This window comes from Epinephelus moara, chromosome 18 (genome assembly GCF_006386435.1).
Source record: "Epinephelus moara isolate mb chromosome 18, YSFRI_EMoa_1.0, whole genome shotgun sequence".
Classification (NCBI taxonomy): domain Eukaryota; kingdom Metazoa; phylum Chordata; class Actinopteri; order Perciformes; family Serranidae; genus Epinephelus; species Epinephelus moara.
The window spans coordinates 37503349-37523080 of NC_065523.1; the positions used below are offsets into that span (position 1 = coordinate 37503349).

At 42.4% G+C, this 19732-nt stretch overlaps 1 protein-coding gene across 3 annotated transcripts in view; it reads left to right on the forward strand.

Moving 5' to 3' along the window:
- caskin1 (CASK interacting protein 1) overlaps positions 1-19732 on the forward strand; it is a 153126-nt gene that overhangs the window by 91504 nt on the left and 41890 nt on the right. For all 3 annotated transcript variants that reach the window (XM_050069314.1, XM_050069315.1, XM_050069316.1), the window contains exons 3-9: positions 6930-7027; positions 7436-7581; positions 10157-10252; positions 10353-10483; positions 15727-15835; positions 16445-16553; positions 17595-17689. In XM_050069314.1, the coding sequence (XP_049925271.1) occupies positions 6930-7027; positions 7436-7581; positions 10157-10252; positions 10353-10483; positions 15727-15835; positions 16445-16553; positions 17595-17689 (784 nt within the window). The remainder of the gene's footprint in view (positions 1-6929; positions 7028-7435; positions 7582-10156; positions 10253-10352; positions 10484-15726; positions 15836-16444; positions 16554-17594; positions 17690-19732) is intronic.

Genomic DNA, 19732 nt, shown 5'->3' on the forward strand with positions numbered 1-19732 from the left:
GGTTGCCCGTTCACTTACGTTTTAACAGGTCTGACGCTACTATGCGCCCCGGCTGTATCTAGGCTAACGGCTAACATGCTAACTATTATTTTTCGTCACTAGTCACTTGAAACAAATTTAGGACGATAGGAGACAGGTTGAAATAAACCGAAATTTCCCTTTAAGAACCAAGAAACCAAAGATGGCATGACGGATTGTGACATGATTTACTGCACTGCAAAGTCATTTTCTCACATAATCTCGATCTGGACAATCAGCTCTAATGTCTGGAGATTTTTGTTCACACATCAGGAGATTGTCTGACTGAAAAAGCAAAGTGTTTTGTTTATGAAGCTGATTGTAATTTAGTCATAAACTTTGGTTGTGGTTCCTTGAATCTGTCTGATTTTTTTGGCACCAACAGAAGTTCCCAAAACTCATCATCTCTCCTCTTAGAAATTAGTAGGCGTCTTCGCGTAAATGACCCTTTTTCTTCACCCTCTGATGTTTGTATACTTCCAGTTTCTCTCCAGTGCCATGAGAGACGCATCATCAACACGTCCACCTGCTTGCTGTGAATTCTCCGGACAATCCATTCACACATGGGCTCAATCGGACATTACACAGACTCTGCACTGGGGAGCTGGCAGGATAAAATCTGTTTAAAGTCTGGTCCAACTGATTTGGTTATTTGCATTCTCACATACAGCTCCTCCAGGTAATGATGGGTTCTGGGTTGAGGTGCATGTGTAAAAGGGGCTCGAGATGAAACCCCCCCGCCAAGAAATGTGTATTTGGGGTAAACCTTCATACATGAACATACATGAGACGGAAACTCAGGAGAGAAGAGGGTGAAGATGAAGGTTGGGATTAGTCTCAGGTACTGGAAGCAGCAGAGTGAAGGATGTAGAGTAAACACAAGGAGAGGAGATGGGAGGAGGCATAATGGAAGAGACTGGAGAGGAAGTACAGGAGGATTAAAAAGGGATGAAGCTGTGGAGGGAAGCGTTTGAAGGCTGACGAGGGAGGAGAAGAGAGAGATCTGTGGGACGACGGACAGAGAGAGGGAGAGGAGGCGGATGTAGGAGAGGAGAAGAGGAGAGGAGGGGTATAAATATTGCATAGCAGGTTTTACTACTTGGCAAAAGCGAGGGCTTCCCTCCCCCTCCCCCATACATGCACCCCGCTGACATACTCTGAAGGCCTGCACACACACACACACACACACACACACACACACACACACACTAAGCTCAGTGCTGCATTGTGTAACGCTATCCCTGTTTAACCCTGGAGGGGAAGGCGAGGGGAAGAAGACGCCTTCATCGCTGAGATGCAGAAGTGGGTGATGACACATGCGCAGTCGTCTGTGTGTTCAGTGTTTGTTATGATTAGATGGTTCAAAGTGCTGCAGTGAGATTTAGGGCTGCTGAAGATGCAGACATCTTTACTTTATGTTTTATTTTAAGCTTTGATCACAATCCAGACACTTTTGTTTTTTATGCCTCCTCACTGTGGCATTATGTTTTCGGGTTGTCTGTCCGCCCCATCCTTGTGAACACAATATCTCAAGAACCCCTCAAAGCTCAGACCTAGTTAAAGCTTAATATGAACTTGATATAATATTCTCTAAGAAAGCAGAGGACTCTCTTTTTAGGCCTAAACAAAAATGGTATGAATTGGGAGAAAAGGCCGGGAAACTCTTGGCTTGTCAGTTAAAGGACCGAGAAGCTTCTCATCATTTGCAGGAGTTAAAGATAAAACAGGCAAACTCACCACCACCCACAAGGAGGTTAATCTAACCCTCTAAAGAATACTATGAAGAACTACACCCTGCAGATGGTCAGCCAGACAATGATAAAACCAAAGCTTTTCTTTTGAGCACCTGAATTTGTTAAAGCTATCTAATGAAGTCATGCAATGGCTGGACCGGCCGATAACAGCTGAGGAATTGCTGCACACAATCAAGTCATTACCTGGCCGCAAAGCTCCTAATGTAGACGGAATACCGTGTGTCAACTTTATAAAACGTGTGCTGAGCAACTCTCCCCTGAACTGCTTAAAACTTTTGACTCAGACATTAAGGAAGACGATTACACTAATTCTAAAAAAGGAAAAGACCCACAATAATATGGGAGTTATCGCCCTGTCTCTGTGTGCTGTGATGGCAAATTGCTCACAAAACTTTGACAACCTCATAAAAACAATGACCCACCCAGACCAAGTAGGGTTTACCAAAGGTTGTAAGTTGTCGCCACAATGATCAGAATAGTTTTACCTCAACAGGTGGTGAGATGGAAAGACTTCTCTTGTAGGTTAACATCAGTGTTAGTATTACCTTTCCACTAGACTTGCACCGATGACAATTTTTTGGGCTGATACCGATTTCCAATTTGTTTGTGTTTGGATGGCCAATTCTGATTTCATTTTTTTCAAACCACTTTACTGCACACAAGATTTATTAGGGCATTTTAACCAAGATACAACCAGCTTCTCAATAATCATCTCAAACAAACAAAAACAGTGACACAGGTTAAGAAACATTTTCCTTTTTGCTCAAATATAACTTCAGGTACAGTATTAACATAAATAAGTAAAAAAGGCATACATAAATAAAAACATAGATAAATAAAATAATAATTCGTGGTGTGTAGCATTTGTGGGTAATTTCTTGAATAGACAAAAAGGTAAAAATATCTCCTGTGGAAAATTCACACAGGTCTTCAGGACCTTCAGGACATGCGCATCTTCGGCACGCGGACACACCCCTCGTCAGTTTCAAGCGGCACAGTGCAGCAGTGAGAGCTCTGCAGTTCAGTTTAACACGGACAATTAACAACTTTCTCTCTTTGGATGTGTGTGCGTGAATGCTTAAGGTGAGAAGCTGCCCATGTTTCACTTCCTCACATCGCCCAAGCCGTGAGTTGCACATGTGCACGGAAGGCAGTGAAAATGTTCTAATAAAGCAAAGATAGAAAATATTGCAATATCTTGTGCGCTGTGGTGGTTTGAAAAAAATGCAGGAAGTCATTCTTACCTGTGGCCATTAAACTGTACAACTCCTCCCTCTAATGATCGGACTCATTTGGCTATTTATAAAACAAAACAAACAATATAACTACTCATTCTCATTTCATTTATAACGCTACAACCATTTCATTGTATATTGTTTATATTTCAGATTGTCTACTATTTTATTATTTATTTTTATTTTATTGTCTACTTTAATATCTTATTTTATTTATTTCATTGTCTATTTTAATATTTTATTTATATCTTCATCTTTATCTCTTGTTTCTGTTCATGCCGTATTTCTATTTCTACTTTGCACGGAGGATTGGAACAAAAACAATTTCCCCCCGGGGATTAATAAAGTATTCTGAATCTGAATCTGAATGTGTGTGCTGTTGATGTTACACCATGTCAATTATGTGGCGCGCCGGGAATTTGACCGGCGTTTTAAATTGGCATATTTTAGACTGACCGGCCGGTCGCAGGTCATGGCCGATCACGTGAAAACCGGCCCGATTCTGAGCACTGCTGATTAATCTGTGCAAGTCTACTTTCCACCCTTGGGAGACCTCTGGTTGACCTCTTGAAGGTAACTCAGTTAGCTTTAGCCTGGCTCATCGCAGGTAACTAGATTTTACAGTCTGGCAACTCTGAGGCGAAGAATGGTCGCTAAACATCGTGAAAATGTTGCATCAAACAGATGCTCAATTTCTTCTGTGCAGCAAACATAAAACATGGCCCTCTGTACATTGTGTAAACTGGAACCTGAGCTTATCGACATACTTTTTTGCCGACTGCCGTGACTCCGTAAGAGTCTGCATTTCACTGCCCGGTTACGATGCTTTTGTACAAAAAACAAACGTCAATAGACTACATCACAGACACATGTGACCTGTCTTAAAGGGGAAGACTTTGCTGGTACCATTAGTCATTGAAAATGAGAACTGGGTGAGTTTTCCCTTTTTTATCAAGCACCAAAAAAGTTGTGGCATGATGTGTTTGAGTTCATTTGCCTTACTGAGATGAGACTGTTGCGCATGCGCACATTGCAGTAATGATTCTGAAGCAAGAGAAGACAAGGGGAACAGAAGAAGAAGTGCAAGCAGAGAGCAGGAGGAGAAGAGGGAAGGAGCGATGGATGATCTGTAGTGAATAAAGTAGAGCAGGTCACTGTGGGAGTGCAGCGCTCTTCAGTATGCTGCTCCACACTCACAGACACACTCAGAGCAAGTGAGACTCCTATATTCAGAATTGTCCTCCAGTAGCCAGAGCTTGCTCACAAAATAATTCACACTCAGAGACTCAGTCGCTCACAAGCTGACACTCACACATGCCACTTGCCAGTGGCAAAGCTGGCACTGTCTCCATGGTTACAGAAAACTTAGGGGCAAATTCACAAAATGTTTGGCAGCCGCTGTTAGCACCATGAAGTGCGCATGACTTGCATCGATCCTCCGTGCATCTGGCTGGCTCGCCACTGCTTTCTGCTCCTGCATCTCTCTTTAGGACGTCCACACATGTTGACGTGGGATGTCCTTGTGAACAATGTCCATGTTTTGGGTCCACACAACACCGGCTGGGAGCTTCCGGTGTCTGTGGCAGTGAGCGGCCAGTCTCAGTCTCCTTGATGCTGTTTTCCTGCTCACCCCAGGCTGCTCTCCATAGAGCTTCTTGATGGTGATGTGTTCGCCCTGGTTAGTGTTCAGCACTGCATGCAGCATTCTGGTGTAGCATCCATCCAGGGACTTCTGCAGGGTGGGCTTCAGGGTCCAGCATTCACATCCGAATAGGAGAATTGTCTCTATAGTTGCGGAGAAGTAGTGAAAGATGTTGTGCTGATGATATTGTAGTGCGAACACGGCCATATTTTTTTTACAGCTGAGCGTCAGATTCAGCCGTTCATATGGCAAAGTATACAGTGGGATGCAAAAGTTTGGGCACACCTGGTCACAACTCATTTTACTGTGAATAGTTAAGTGAGTAGAAGACAAACTGATCTGCAAAAGGCATCAAGTTAAAGATTAAACATTTCAACATTTTAAGCAAGATTATTGTAATTTTTTTGTTTTGTACAAGTTTAGAGTGATAAAAATTAAAGCAGCACCGTGCAAAAGTTGTTCACAGTCATCGTTAGGAAAGGACAGGTGATGGTGATGAAGACTATAAGAAGATAGCAAAGTTTGTCATGTCAGTAAGAAATGGCAGTTAACAGGAACTGTGGAGGTCAAGATTAAAACTTTCAGAGAGCTGCTCGTAGGATTGTTCGAAAGGCAAATCAAAACCGCTGTTTGACTGCAAAAGACCTGCAGGAAGATTTATCCGACTCTGAAGTGGTGGTGCACTGTTCTACTGTGCAGACACACCTGGACAAATATGACCTTCATGGAGGAGTCATCAGAAGAAAACATTTCCTGTGTCCTCACCAAAAAATTCAGCGTCACAAGTTTGCACAAGTTTATTTCATCTTATAAAACTGTCTGCGACCGCGTTTGACAGCAAATATCCAGAGAGAAGAAGAGGAGTTGTAGCGAGGAGGAAGGAGACACATGTCACTGTTGATGTCAGTCAGATAGAAGGTGTGTGTGAGGACACAGAGCGGATTTAATGTGTGTGTTTGCATGTCTGTGTCCTCAGGTTATGGGATGCTTTCACCTCTTTTTACCCTTTCGCGTGTTTATCCATCAAGGCTGACATGTCAGTCCCATCGACTCAGCATACACCCTGTGGACACACACACACACACACACACACACACACTGTATCCTTTACATAATATTAAACCTCTGCATATATATTAATCTCCCCCTGATGTCCTAATCCTCTGCTATTAAAGCTATTTGTCATGCTAAGCTTTGCCATTATCACTGACCTGTGTGTGTGTGTGTGTGTGTGTGTGTGTGTGTGTGTGTGTGTGTGTGTGTGTGTGTGTGGTCCAAACACTGTCAGAACAGCAAATCTGGAGGGTGTCTGTCATTCAGAAAATGTTAAAATAAAGGATGATGTAATGAGCCAGAACACAAATGTAGAGTCAGCTCGTTCTCACTCCCAACTCGTCAAATACCGACACTTGGTTCATGGCCCTTGATGTCAGATACTCACACGCAGTATCTGAGCAACTGCTGAGCAAGAGCAAGAAAGTCTGCATAGGATGGCTGGGAGGTGAGGTGGGTGGGTCAAACACAGTCCAGACTTTCACCTGGGAGCAAACCAAAAGTCAACTGACCCTTCACTAAGTCCCGCCCCTCAAACGCAGACTGGCCATTTAGGGCCATCAGTGGACTCGTCTCCTGCATGTTTCTGATATGAATGTAATTATTAAATGATATATTTTGGTGGTTTGAGTTGAAGGTGTGAGAAAGAATAGTATCAGTAACATTGTTAACACTGTGCTACATTACAGAGAAATACAAAACCGTACTAATGAACCTTCATTAATATAGGCCTATATTTTATCTACAAGTGCACGTCACACACTGAGCGAGCCGCCTGTTAATGACGCTGTGGGCTAATGGGCATGTAGCTACTTCCATGTTTCAGATGATACGTCATGTTTGTAGTCGACCAATGAAGATGAGTTTACATATCACCTTGGGTTCGTCCTTCACCTTCTCAAAATGATCCCACACTTTGGATTTCCTGCCCGACATGTTATTAACTAGCCTGTGGAATAACCGCAGGTACCAGCCCTGGAGATTAACCTGACGAGGACACTTCCTGTGTCTGTCCTTTCACATTAAAGTCACACATGGTCCAGTCATATAGGTTTGGATTTATTTTGACAAGGAGCAGCTCCGTTTAGAGTTTAACGTTTTTTTTGTTTGTTTTGTTTTTCCTGCGATTAAGCGACCGATGGCCGACTAACATTTGGTCAACTATCAGGGGGCAGCCCTACCTACATAAGTGTAATCCACAAATGTAACCATAATCTGTGTGTGTAGGTTTTCTCCACTGCATCATGCGGCGCTCAACGGGAACCTGGAGCTCATTACTCTGCTGCTGGAGTCACAGGCTGCTGTCGACATCAGAGACCACAAAGGTGAAGGGAACATATATATCTATGTCTATCTCTCTCTCTATATGTGTGTTAATATATTTTATAGGCTTTTTGTTTAAAAAGTGCAAGAGTTTTAAAATACCATCATGACTACAATGATGTTAAATTGACCACATAATAAATGGTGACACTCTCATACCTGTGACATGGTTGTGTAAAACATTATAATACTCACAGTACAGTCATTTTACACTCTGTGCACCTGTAGGTTCCCTAATTAAAGGTAATTTACGGTGTGTTAATGTGCATAATTATCGGGTGTGCACACACACACCTGCACACAAATATAGAAAACATGTGTATGACACATCAGAGGGAAGAGTGAGGTTTTGGTACAGATATACGGCCTGTGTGTTCACACTGTGTGTATGTTCCTGTGTGTGTGTGCAGGTATGCGGCCTCTGCACTACGCAGCCTGGCAGGGGAAGGCGGAGCCCATGAAGATGCTGCTGAAATCTGGTTCGTCTGTCAACGGCCAGTCAGATGAAGGACAGATTCCTCTCCACCTGGCGGCACAGCACGGCCACTACGACGTGGTGAGTGACATCACTTCTACCGGACACGGAGCTCGCAGCGGAGGCTCACGGCAGGAAACATGAGGCTGTCTGTGCCACGGATCAGCTGATCGTCAACTGATTTCCTTGTGTACTAACTTGACATGATTCAGATGATGAAGTCATCTATCATGATTCATAATTTAATTCAGTGTCCCTTATTTCTGAAATAACAGAATCAGCTGCTACAGAGGCTGAAATCATTTATTGTTATCACTGATTGTTGGAGCCTTTAAAGCTGCTTTAATCAAATTCATTACAATAACAATGAATAAAATCACTGTATGACTCTATGACATAGAGTTATCACCCACTCTGCCAGTCCTCACAGTTTGTAGAACTCCTTGAGCCTCTTTCAGATCATCGTTTTTGTTTTCTGGCCCCCAACTTTACGGTTTTAGTTTCCGGCTGTAGCTCAGGAGGCAGAGCAGTCATCTACTGATCGGAAAGTTAGTGCTTTGATACCTGGCCCTTGTCAAGTTACTAAACCTGCCGAATTGGGCACTTTTCTTCCTCCATACCTGCCATCTCCTCAGCCCATTCGGTAATTTTCCATCCACCCTGCCTTGTCACCACACCTACCTGCCAGCCTATCTCCTGTCCACTCGTTTTCCGATCCTGCCGGTCCATCACGCCCACCTCATCAGGCAAACGCCGCTCACCCGTCACTATAAAGACACACGCTTCACAGACATTCCTCGCCCAATTGTTTTTCGCCTCATGTAAGACGTTCCAGTGTTTGTTTCCGGACTATTTCCTTGGTATCGACCCTTCTCATCTCTGACTCACCTGCTTCGTCTGCTCCCTGGTAATCCACTCTGCCCTCCGTCTTCAATCACAAGTTTTTCCAATCTTCTATTGTCCAGTTTTGGTGAGAAAACCCGTGTGAATTGTAGCCTCAGTTTCCTGTTGTTAGCTGACAGGAGTGGCACCTGGTGTGGTCTTCTGCTGCTGTAGCCCATCTGCTTCAAGGTTGGACAAGGTGTTGTTGCTTCAGAGATGGTCTTCTGCACACCTTGGTTGGAACCAGTGCTTATTTGACTTCCTGTTGCCTTTCTATCATCTTGAACCAGTCTGGCCATTCTCCTCTGACCTCTGGCATCAACAAGGCATTTTGGCTCACTGGATATTTTCTCTTTTTGGGACCATCCTCTGTAAACCCTAGAGATGGTTGTGCTGAAAATCCCAGTAAATACTCAGACCAGCCCGTCTGGCACCAACAACCATGCCACGTTCAAAGTCACTTAAATCACCTTTCTTCATCATTCTGATGCTCCGTTTGAACTTCAGCAGCTCGTCTACACCATGTCTACATGACTAAATGCACTGAGTTGCTGCCACGTGATTGGCTGATTAGCTATTTGAACAATTGAACAAGTGTACCTAATAAAGTAGCCAGTGAGTGTATATTGCAAAGAGCTGAGTGTTTGTCCGTAGCTGAGTTAAAGAGAATCCCTCCCTGTACAAGAGGAGCACTGTGACATCGAATGAAAGGAAAAGCTTGGTTAAAGTGGTAAAGGACTTAGAGGGATAAATTCCCAGCAGAGGAATTAGTTCATTGTGCTTTCTAATGCACCTTAAAAATGGAACAAATTAGAAGAACACGCTAAATTAGATTCCCTCGTCTCTGATAAAAACACTGTCTCGCCGTACTTGTTGTTACAGCAAGTGTCTCTCAAGTCCCGTGTGCGCCTCGCTGGATGTCAAATGATTCATTTTTTAATCTGTGGACTGTTTCAGTCTTTCTAATTTTTTATTTATTTGGCCATGCACACTGGGAGCAGCTGTGGATTAGAGCTTCAGCCCCAGAATGGTAGCCTGTATAAATCATGGTTATTTAATCAAATAGAAGCAGTTGGTCTTCAGTGTTGGAGCCTGTGAATGCCGAGCGTCGCTCTCCTCCAGGGTATGTTAGCTGCTGTGGTGAGTCTGCTATATTTCATTGTTGATGCTTTGGCGAGCCTGCAGCAGCACTGCAGTGTTTCATCCCAGACTGGAAAAACCTCTGAGATGGAAGTTTCTGTTACGTTTTGTTTCTTAACCGGTTTTTCTTAAAGCCTTTGAAAAAATGGGCACTATGCAGACCTACTGAATGTAACAGTCACCATACTGCACTCAGTGGAAGAGAAGAAATTGTTTAAGTAAAACATTTTACACAATTGCGGTTGTAACAGTTTGCTGCCATCCCTCTCTTAATCATTACTATACTGTGATTCTGTTTAGCAAACACAAGGTTAGCTAAGGTGTCTGTCTCAAACGTGCCAAACACTGATTTATGACGTGAAGCTGCTTTATTGTTTTTATTAGTGGTTTTAATCACCTGGTCCGTTTGTGTGGAAGAGGAAGAAACCTCTGTGGATAATTCAGCTCCCAGTAAAAACCTCCTGAACAATTAACACTAAAGGAATTCTAACCGGGAGAAGTTTTAGCTGGTTGCAATCTGCAGTCCTCACCACTAGATGTCACTAAATCCCCTTAAATGTTACACACAGAACCATTAAAGGGTTAATATCCATCCTTCTTTTCTCATGTGTCGTTGTGTGTTTACTGTCTCCAGTCGGAGATGCTGCTGCAGCACCAGTCCAACCCGTGTATCGTGGATAACGCAGGGAAAACACCTCTGGACCTGGCCTGTGAGTTCGGCAGAGTCGGGGTAAGAAGCTGATTTTAGTCGCAATTCAAAAACATCAGCACCTGAAGACGATCTACAGAAATGATCAAGTGTGTGTGTGTGTGTGTGTGTGTGTGTGTAGGTGGTCCAGTTGTTGCTGTCCAGTAACATGTGTGCCGCTTTGCTGGAGCCCAAAAAAGGAGACACTACCGACCCCAACGGGACGTCTCCTCTCCACCTGGCCGCCAAGAATGGACACATAGACATCATCAGGTACACTATCCTTCTATCCTTGTCAGGACCCTGACTGACGTAATGCATCCCCTAGCCCCTTACTCTGAGGGACTGCTCGGGGAGGACCTTATGTTTTTTATTTTGGCTTAGGGGAGCAGCATACAAATATAAATGGCTATATTACGATTTTTGTTACCACTTTTAAAGAAAAGATGCCTTCCAAATTTTGGTGATTTTCCAAATTATGTGATAATTTTTGGAGATAAATTTTGTTAAAGAAAACATGTCAAATTTGGGTGATTTTGCAAATTTTGGCGATGTTATTTTGAGGTAAATTTCAGTGACTTTTAAAGAAAACATGCCTTCCAAACCCATGCATTTTTTTCTGTAAAAAATTTTATACAATTTTTTAAGGCTTCTGTCAGAAAAAAAAACCCCAAACCAAATCTGATCTTAAATTAATGATATTTTATAAAAATCACTTTATTCCTTGTCTCCTTTAAAATTTTGGACAAAAAAAACCCTCTTTACTGAAACCAGCATGAACAACAAGAGCAAAAATCTGAGGCTTTTTGTCAACCGCAAAATTCGTTTTCAGCTTCTAACTTTCAAATATCAGAGGGTAAATTTTATAAATCTAATAACTTATTTATGGCAGAGGGAGGGTTATTTTTCCCCTTTCACCCAGGGAGTCTCAAGGAAAAATATTTGTAGCTTCAGGAAGGGTCACACCCCAGCCACCCCCCTCCTCTGATAAGTAAAGAACAGTCCCTAACCCTAACCCATCACAACTAAATGCCTAACCCCAACCCTTACCCTAACCTACACCTAACTGTAACCTGAACCCTGAAACCAAGTCTGAACCCTCAAACAAGCCTATCAAGAAGTGAGAACCAACCAAAATGTCCTCACTTTTCAACCATGTCCTCACTCTGTTGTTAAATTGTTTGGTCCTCACTATGTATCATGTACAAGTACACACACATACACACATCCATCCTAGAGGTTCACCTCACACACACCACCTCTAATGAATCACAGAGTTTAAATGTCCTCCTGAGCTCTCTGAGAAAACAGATAAATAACACAACAGGGGAACAACCTGATCCGATTAAGTGAAGGAATAATGGAGCAAGTGTGTTGCCTTAGAGAGACGGAGATGATTCATCAGTCAGATTCTCTTAAATAGGTTTTCAGACACACAGACAATCACAGATCTGCATGGCACTCAGTCTCGCTAAATGTCAAGTGGTTATAATCTCATCTCAACGGGGACGCACGTCTAATTTTTGTTTATATTTTCACAAAAGAGCATCATGGCAGAGTGACTTTTGTTGCCGTGGTGATGTCAGCGTTCAGCTCGAAGCTCTAGGATGAGAGATCCCTGCAGAACTGCGCGCCACGGCAACTTTTAAGTAACTCTGGACTGTATATACGTGTGTGTGTGTGTGTGTGTGTGCGTGCAGCGGTTTGCAGACACAGACGGAGAGGACAGGGGAAGGAGAGAGACAGTGAGAGATGAGAGAAGGCTGCAGTTGAGGGAAGATAAGAGAAAGAGAGGAGAATAAAGCCTGTCATAGCTGATAGAGCAGAGTGCCTCTCTACAAGTGACACTGACAAATGACGGTCATCATTAGGCATGGCCAGCAGTCTGTGGAAGACACACACTCACATAAACACACACAAACACAAACACTAAGTCAGGAGAAGTTAGAGGGAAATATAATGTGTGTTTGGCAGCTTTTCTCCAGTTTATCTTTCAACCCTGTGTCCTTTATTGTGACCCTGTCCTTTAAAGCTGGGACTCCTCAGGGACCCCTCCAGTAAACTGACTGAGTGACATATTTTATGGATATTTCGGATTATATTCAATAACCAAGTAGTGAACTGCAGAAAGTTTTTGTAAAACGAGAGATTAGGATGAATTTGGGCAGGTTGTTTCCTGTGAATACTGCATCTAATTTTAGGAACTTCTTATATCACTCAATCAAACCATTGTTTATTCAGAGAAAACTGACTGAGCATTAAGCTCTTTACAGCAATTCCCTGAGTTCACATTCAATGGGCAAGACAGATACAAATATATGACAAAAATCACAATTAAGTGATGAAAAAAGTCCATAAAAACAAATAAGTCGCAGCAATGTCTATCAAGAATTATGAACAGCAATAAAACAATAATAATAGTCTGACTGATTGTTGACTGTTTCTGGGATGGTTCCTATTTTTGGCAGTTTGTAAAGCTCTGTTTAACTGGCCAGTGCAACACGTCCTCATGAACAGAATAGATCGTTTGCAAATGACTGCCAATGACCATAGGAGAGTACAAGTGACAGGCACATGTGCTCATAGAACTGGAGTCACATCCAGTAACTACTATTTAACATTATAATGACTTTAGTGTTCTTTTATCTCAGACATGTTAGGATGTTACATACCGTGACAAACTTCCGCCTTCCTCAGAAGTGTCACTTGGTGGTGGTTGTGATGCGTCTTTATCAGCTGATCTGTCAATCAGCCGATATTAGGGAGGCGTGACCATCCTGTCAAAAACTGACAGGACGGTCACGCCACCTGCTATCCGTCCGCCGCCTCTCCAGGATGCTGCTCCAGGTGTGGGAGAGTAATTGTCCTCCGACAACAAATACCGGCGCTGGATCAGGGAGCAGGGCCCAGGGACAATGAACAGGGACGAGGGGGCGTACATGCTCTCCCACACCTGGAGCAGAATCCTGGAGAGGCGGCGGATGGACAGCAGGTGGCGTGACGCCTCCCTAATATCGGCTGATTGACAGATCAGCTGATAAAGACGTGTCACAACCACCACCAAGTGACACTTCTGAGGAAGGCGGAAGTTTCCGCCGAAACATGTCACGGTATGTAATATACTAACATGTCTGAGATAAAAGAACACTAAAGTCATTATCATAAACTAAAGACATAATGAACACCATTGAACTACTATTTAACATTGTTTGCTTTAGACACCAACACTACTTGGTTACCCGTCCATCCACCCTGAGCTCCTCTGAACATGAACTTCGTCGCTCATTTTATTCCAATACCTGACTTCCTCCTTTTCTCCTGTCACAATTACTAAAGCCATTAAATTTACCACATAACAATAAACGTAGATATAGGTTGTAATAAGTTGCTTGCACAGATGATCCTGCCCTATACTGGATAAAAGTAAAGTATTCAGATAAGGGCTCGACAGCGCGAGCGTTTCACTCGCATTTGCGACTAAAAATAGGTGTGTGCGAACTGTAAAAAATATTTAGGGGCACATGTGCGCATAAAAAAATCAGCCGAAGCTGTCAATAAAAAAATATGATAATCTAACCGCAAATGTTGGAGGAACTCCAGCCGCCTTCCCTCTTCCCCCTGTGGCACGGTTATGGGCGGTTTTCCAAGCCACTGTCGGCACAATGAATATAAGTCCACTGTTGGCAGGGTGGAAATAAGTCAAAGTGTGGTGGAGACGAGGGACCGGGAAAAGCGTTGGACCTCCGGGGAAGCCTGCTCCGTTCTCCCCACAGTTAGGGACCGTTCTCCACGGTACCACTGCTGGGCAGGGTGGAAATAAGTCCTGCAGAGTTTCAGAGGACCTGGAGAATGTTTTAGGATAGTAATAACATTATATAAGATAGTCATATTGCAAAGATAATATATATAAGATAATAACATTAAAGACAAAATTAAATTGCAATACTTTTTCAAAACTTGATGATTTTACCTTTCTGTACATTTTGTATACAAATTCATTAAATAATTTTGCTTGTAAATGTCTATTTGCATCACGTTTATTACGGAAAACACATTATTTGATCAATTTACATTGTGCCCCTAAAGTTCTTTGTGCGCTCCTTACTTTTTCAACTTAGGAGCACATGTGCTCCTTGGGGAAAAAAGTTAGCGTCAAGCCTTGCAGATTACCAATCTGTACCAAGAAACTGCTGCTGCAGGGGAGAGGGCAATGATACTGATCTGCAAATTACAGATAAACAGAGTCTAAACAGAAGATAAAATGTTGTCAAGGACTTGATCGCTCCCTATAACCTGTTAAGAACGCAGAGGTGTTTGCACAAATATGCCAGCCCAACATTTGGATGAGGACTTGGAGTGAGGATTATATGTAGGACCACAGCCAAGGCCTGTTTCAAGCTTGGTCTCATTTAAGGTCTTGGTGTGGGTGCTGATATGCATCATGGATTTCATGGACAAACACATTTGTTTGTGCTAAATATGCTTTTTAAGCTATTTTCACAGACTATGTTTGGATTCAAAAAAGGTCATTTTGGGGGTATGGGTACCCACTAATTGCACATAGACATTCAGAACAGGTCATATCTGATGGTTATATGAGAAAGAGCATCCTAGAAAACTGATGTTTTGACATAAATTATATGAAAATATCATGTTCAGAAGCAGATATGCACTTCTTTGTGTGATGCTGTAACAAATTGGCCCCAGATTTTGAGCCATGAATTTACCTTGATCCACTAAGTATATACAGTAAAGGTATACTTTTATTTTATTTGGATGTCCCAAGAGATAACAAAAAACCTTGAATGATAAACTGCAATTTCCCCTAGGTCAAACCACAGACTGGATGGACTATTACACAGCTGTTTTTAGGGGACAACTGTCTGGGTCATTGGGTTCTTGGTCCCCACCCTGATTGATGCCCCATTTGCCTTTTTCATTGAGTGTGGCTAGACGGCACACTTAACGCTTGACTTGTAGTTGTAGCCTTCATCACTCAGTTACACTATAACTATGGAGTCTGTGCACGTAGCTGCCAAAGCTGTGTTTTTGGCTACAGCTGACCTGCACCTTCTCAAAAATGTGACGCATGCAGGGACTATGACGACTACAGTGACCATATGAGGAGTGAAAGAACTGGATTAGCTGCTTGTGTTTTCTCCCACAAGTTTGTGATGGTGGTGGAGATTATTGATTGTGAAGATAACATGAAGGAAGTAAAAATAAAGCTCAGTCTTCAGTGAAACACCTGTAGCAAAGAAATCTCTGTAGCAGCTCACTTTCCTATGAATGTATATAAATGCTTGTATTCACTGGTAATTGACTTTTAATTGATTTTTATTTGTCCATCTTTTGTTTCCGCCTCTCTCCTTCCTCTCACCTCTTCATACTCTCTCCTCCTTCACTCTTACTTTCCTCTGAGTCACTCCCTCCCCACTCCGTCATCTCTCACTGTATTTCCAACTTCCTCTCCTGAATCACTTTCCCTTTCTTCTGCCCTCTGCTGCCGCCGTCAGACTGTTGATCCAGGCAGGCATCGACATCAACAGACAGACCAAAGCGGGCACGGCCCTGCATGAAGCTGCCCTGTGTGGGAAGACCGAGGCAGTGAGACTCCTGCTGGAGGTTAGTGGAACTTCACTGAGAACAGACTCGATCCTTCAGGAGTGATCTGATGGAGGGAGGAAATGAAGGAGAAGCTGATTCTGCAGTCAGCTGTGTTTTAATTTTTGTCATTTTTATTTCTTATTTCATTTGATGAAATTATTCTCTCAGGGCTAGTTTTAGTCTTAGTTCTCGTTAACTATAAAACCTTGGGTGATAAAATTGAGGCTCAGTTATGAAAATTTGGTGCCTAACAGCAGTGTGAGAAAGAGATGATGCAGATGATCCATTTGTGCTGCTGACATGAAAATGTCTCAGCGGTTCATGAACTCAACAGAGGCAATATGTGTTAATGACGTTCCAGCATGACGTAACTGTGGTTACGTCTTTGAACTGTGGTCACAATGAAGCATGGGTTATATTCCGCTGACGTCATGGTGGGAAAATATGACAATACAGGGAGAAACACACTCATGAGTGTTGAGTAACTGGATATGTGTGTTTTGATACCAGGTACGTAATAAAGAAAGTTTGTTTTGTTACAAACTTCAGTTTAAAATTGGCAATAATGAGCTGTTTTTGTGATTAAAGACTCAGCACAGTGTCTCCATCTTCTTCTCTCTGCTGCAGAGCGGGATCAACGCCACAGTGAGGAACACCTACAGCCAGACGGCTCTGGACATCGTCTACCAGTTCACTGCAACACAGGCCAGCCGAGAGATCAAACAGCTGCTGAGGGGTAGGAAGGAAGGAAGGAAGGAAGGAAGGAAGGAAGGAAGATGGATGGATGGATGGATGGATGGATCAATTTTTGGATGTATCTGTGTCTAGATGGATGATGAATGGATGGGTCTATGGACAGATGGATGGATGGATGGATGGATGGATGGATGGATGGATGGATGGAAGGAAGGATGGATGGATCAATTTTTGGATGGATCTGTGGCTAGATGGATGATGAATGGATGGGTCTATGGATGGATGGATGATGAATGGATGGGTCTATGGATGGATGGATGGATGGATGGATGGACGGACGATGGATGGATAGATGGATGGACGGATGATGGATAGATAGCTCTTTGGATGGATGACGGACGGATGGATGGATCTGTGGATGGGTGGATAGATGGATGGATATTGAATGGATGGATGGATCTATGGATGGATCTATGGATGAATAGATAGATGGCTCTATGGATGACTGATGGATTGATGAGTGGATGCATGTGTTGATGGATGATAGATGGATAGACGATGAACGGATCTATGAATGGATGGATGGATAGAAAGGTGGATTAATGGATCAATGGATAGATGAATGATGGAAGGATGGATGAATGGATGGATCCATGGATGGGTGGGATGGATCTATGGGCAAATGGATGAATCAATGGGTTAATGGATCAATGGATGGATAAATGGTGGAAGGATGGATGTATGGATGGATATATAAATGGATGGATCTATGGATGTATGGATGGATACATGAATGGATCTATCGGTGGTTACATAGTATACCCTTAACGTTTTATTATGCAGGAATGATTAGTTCCTGTTGTAAACACAACGTACACTGTTTGTACGCACACTGCAAGCTACTGTCCTGTTGTAGGAACGTTACATTTGTTGTGATGGAAAACTTTAGCAAGCTAACGAAGGTAACCTGCGGCAACTGGAACTATTTTAATGCACGTGGTGTCGACATGATAAATTATATAATAATATAAACTCACTGTAATGTACAGTATGACTTCCTGTCCCTCTGTCTGTCTCTCAGATGCTTCAGCTGCCCTTCAGGTTCGGGCTCTGAAGGATTACTGCAACAACTACGACCTGACCAGCCTCAACATTAAAGCAGGGGACGTCATTACGGTAACACACACACACACACACGCACACACGCACACACACCCACACACACACACACACACACACACACACACACATGCAATAATAAAAATAAAGAAATAAAAGTAACAGTGTTTTAATAGTAGTGGGGTTTTTGCTGAAAGTGCAAAAAATAACATGGAAGTTACTCATTTTCTTGCACTTTGCGCAGCATTTTTGTGCTGATGTCTTTAATAATTTCACTATTTTGCACTGATCTCAGCCTGTGGACCTTTTTGTGGCTTTCTAGCCCACTTACATTGATGTGCAGGTCCTTTCTTGTTTGTCTGTTGCACTAATGCACCCAAGACAAACCTTTTTTGTTGCCCCAAGTAGGTGTAGATTCACAGCAGCCCTGAGACTTTGATTGATCATGAAAAATTCAAATGACTGCGTATTTGTTTAAGTCATTTTTTATGCAAAATCTATTATTGGTTCGAGCTTAATAAATGTGAGTGTTTGCTGTGTTGTTGTCGTCCTTTTTGATAGCAGATTGAACATGTTTGGGTTCTTGACTGCAGGTCCAAAACCCAAATATGTGTGATGGACATTCTATATTTTTGTCTGGCATTTTATAGGTCAAATCTACGGAAGCGTATTGCATTCACTTGACAAATAAAAAATGATCTGTTTTATTGAGTAATTTTTTCTGTTTTTCAGAGTATTTTTTTTATTTTTCTATTTTTTGGTATAATTTTGTTTCTGTTTTTTGTGGTATTTTTTTGTTTTGTTTTTCGGGGTAATTTTTTCTGTTTTTCTGAGTATTTTCTTCCGAGTTAAGAGAGCAATAGAACAATAGACGCTTTCATTCCTTTCTTCCAGTTTCCAATCCAGTTTTACTTAGTTTTGGGTTTGAGACACTGGGAGATACTCTTGTCTTTAAGTCATATAGATGGTGTTATCATTAGCTTGTGGACTTTACGCAGGCACCTTACTTGAGTCACCACGTAGCCAGCCTGAATGCATTTCAGATGCATCATCTTGTATCCATGGAGCATGCCTCCGGAGTTTTGCACAGCAGCGACGGATCTTTGCTCTCAAACCACAAAAAAATGTGATGGCACAACAGTCTCCTTCAGTACATTATTCTATGCTTTCTTTTGATTTTCACATTGGCTAGTCATCCTGTTTAATTTGTCTTCTGATTAAATCAGAACCGTTGAAACAAGTTGTAGGAAGCCTCTGCAAGTAATTGGTTGCTGGCAGACACTCTATGCTGCAATAAAATGGTTAATCAGCAGTGCCGTGCACTGTAGAGCCGATGCGCTGCTGGTTCTGCCGGCCTGAATAGAATATAATGTCTATAGCCTTACTGTTGTGTACAGCCTTATAGACTGAGCTGAGTAGTGATGCGCGGGTCGACCCGTAACCCGCGGGACCCGCAAATGGACCTGCGGGTCGGGCAGCAGTGATCGTCTGTTAAATCGGTCTGTAAATGATATTTTGACATTATTGGCTATTACTGTCATGGCATCCGAAGGTACTGATGCGTTGAGCAGGTGACAGTCCGCGGTCGTTTTCAAAACACACTTGTGTCACGCACTCCAAAAGAAACTTGTTGAAACTTTAAACAATAATTTATTGTACAAAACGGGGGAAACAAACGTTGACAAAAACGGTTCCATAATTCATATTAAATTCAAAAGATAACGAAAAAACAGCTACAAGTTAGAGGGAATAGTGATAAAGTGGTAAAACTTGGCATTGATCCACAGCCTCAGACGGATGCGCTCAAGCGTGCCGTGCACACAAGCTCAGTTGGTAGGCGATACTATATTTTCACATTTTTAACAATGCAATTTAAAAGTTTTGATTTTTATTGATAACCTACATTTACCAACAACAAAAAGACTACATTTAGCAAATTTTCATAATGAATACCTACCCATAGAAATGAATATTCGAATATCCGAATATTTGGGTACAGCCCTAGATAACACCATCTATATGACTTAAAGACAAGAGTATCTCCCAGTGTCTCAAACCCAAAACAAAGTAAAACTGGATTAAACTAAACAAGAGGGTCAT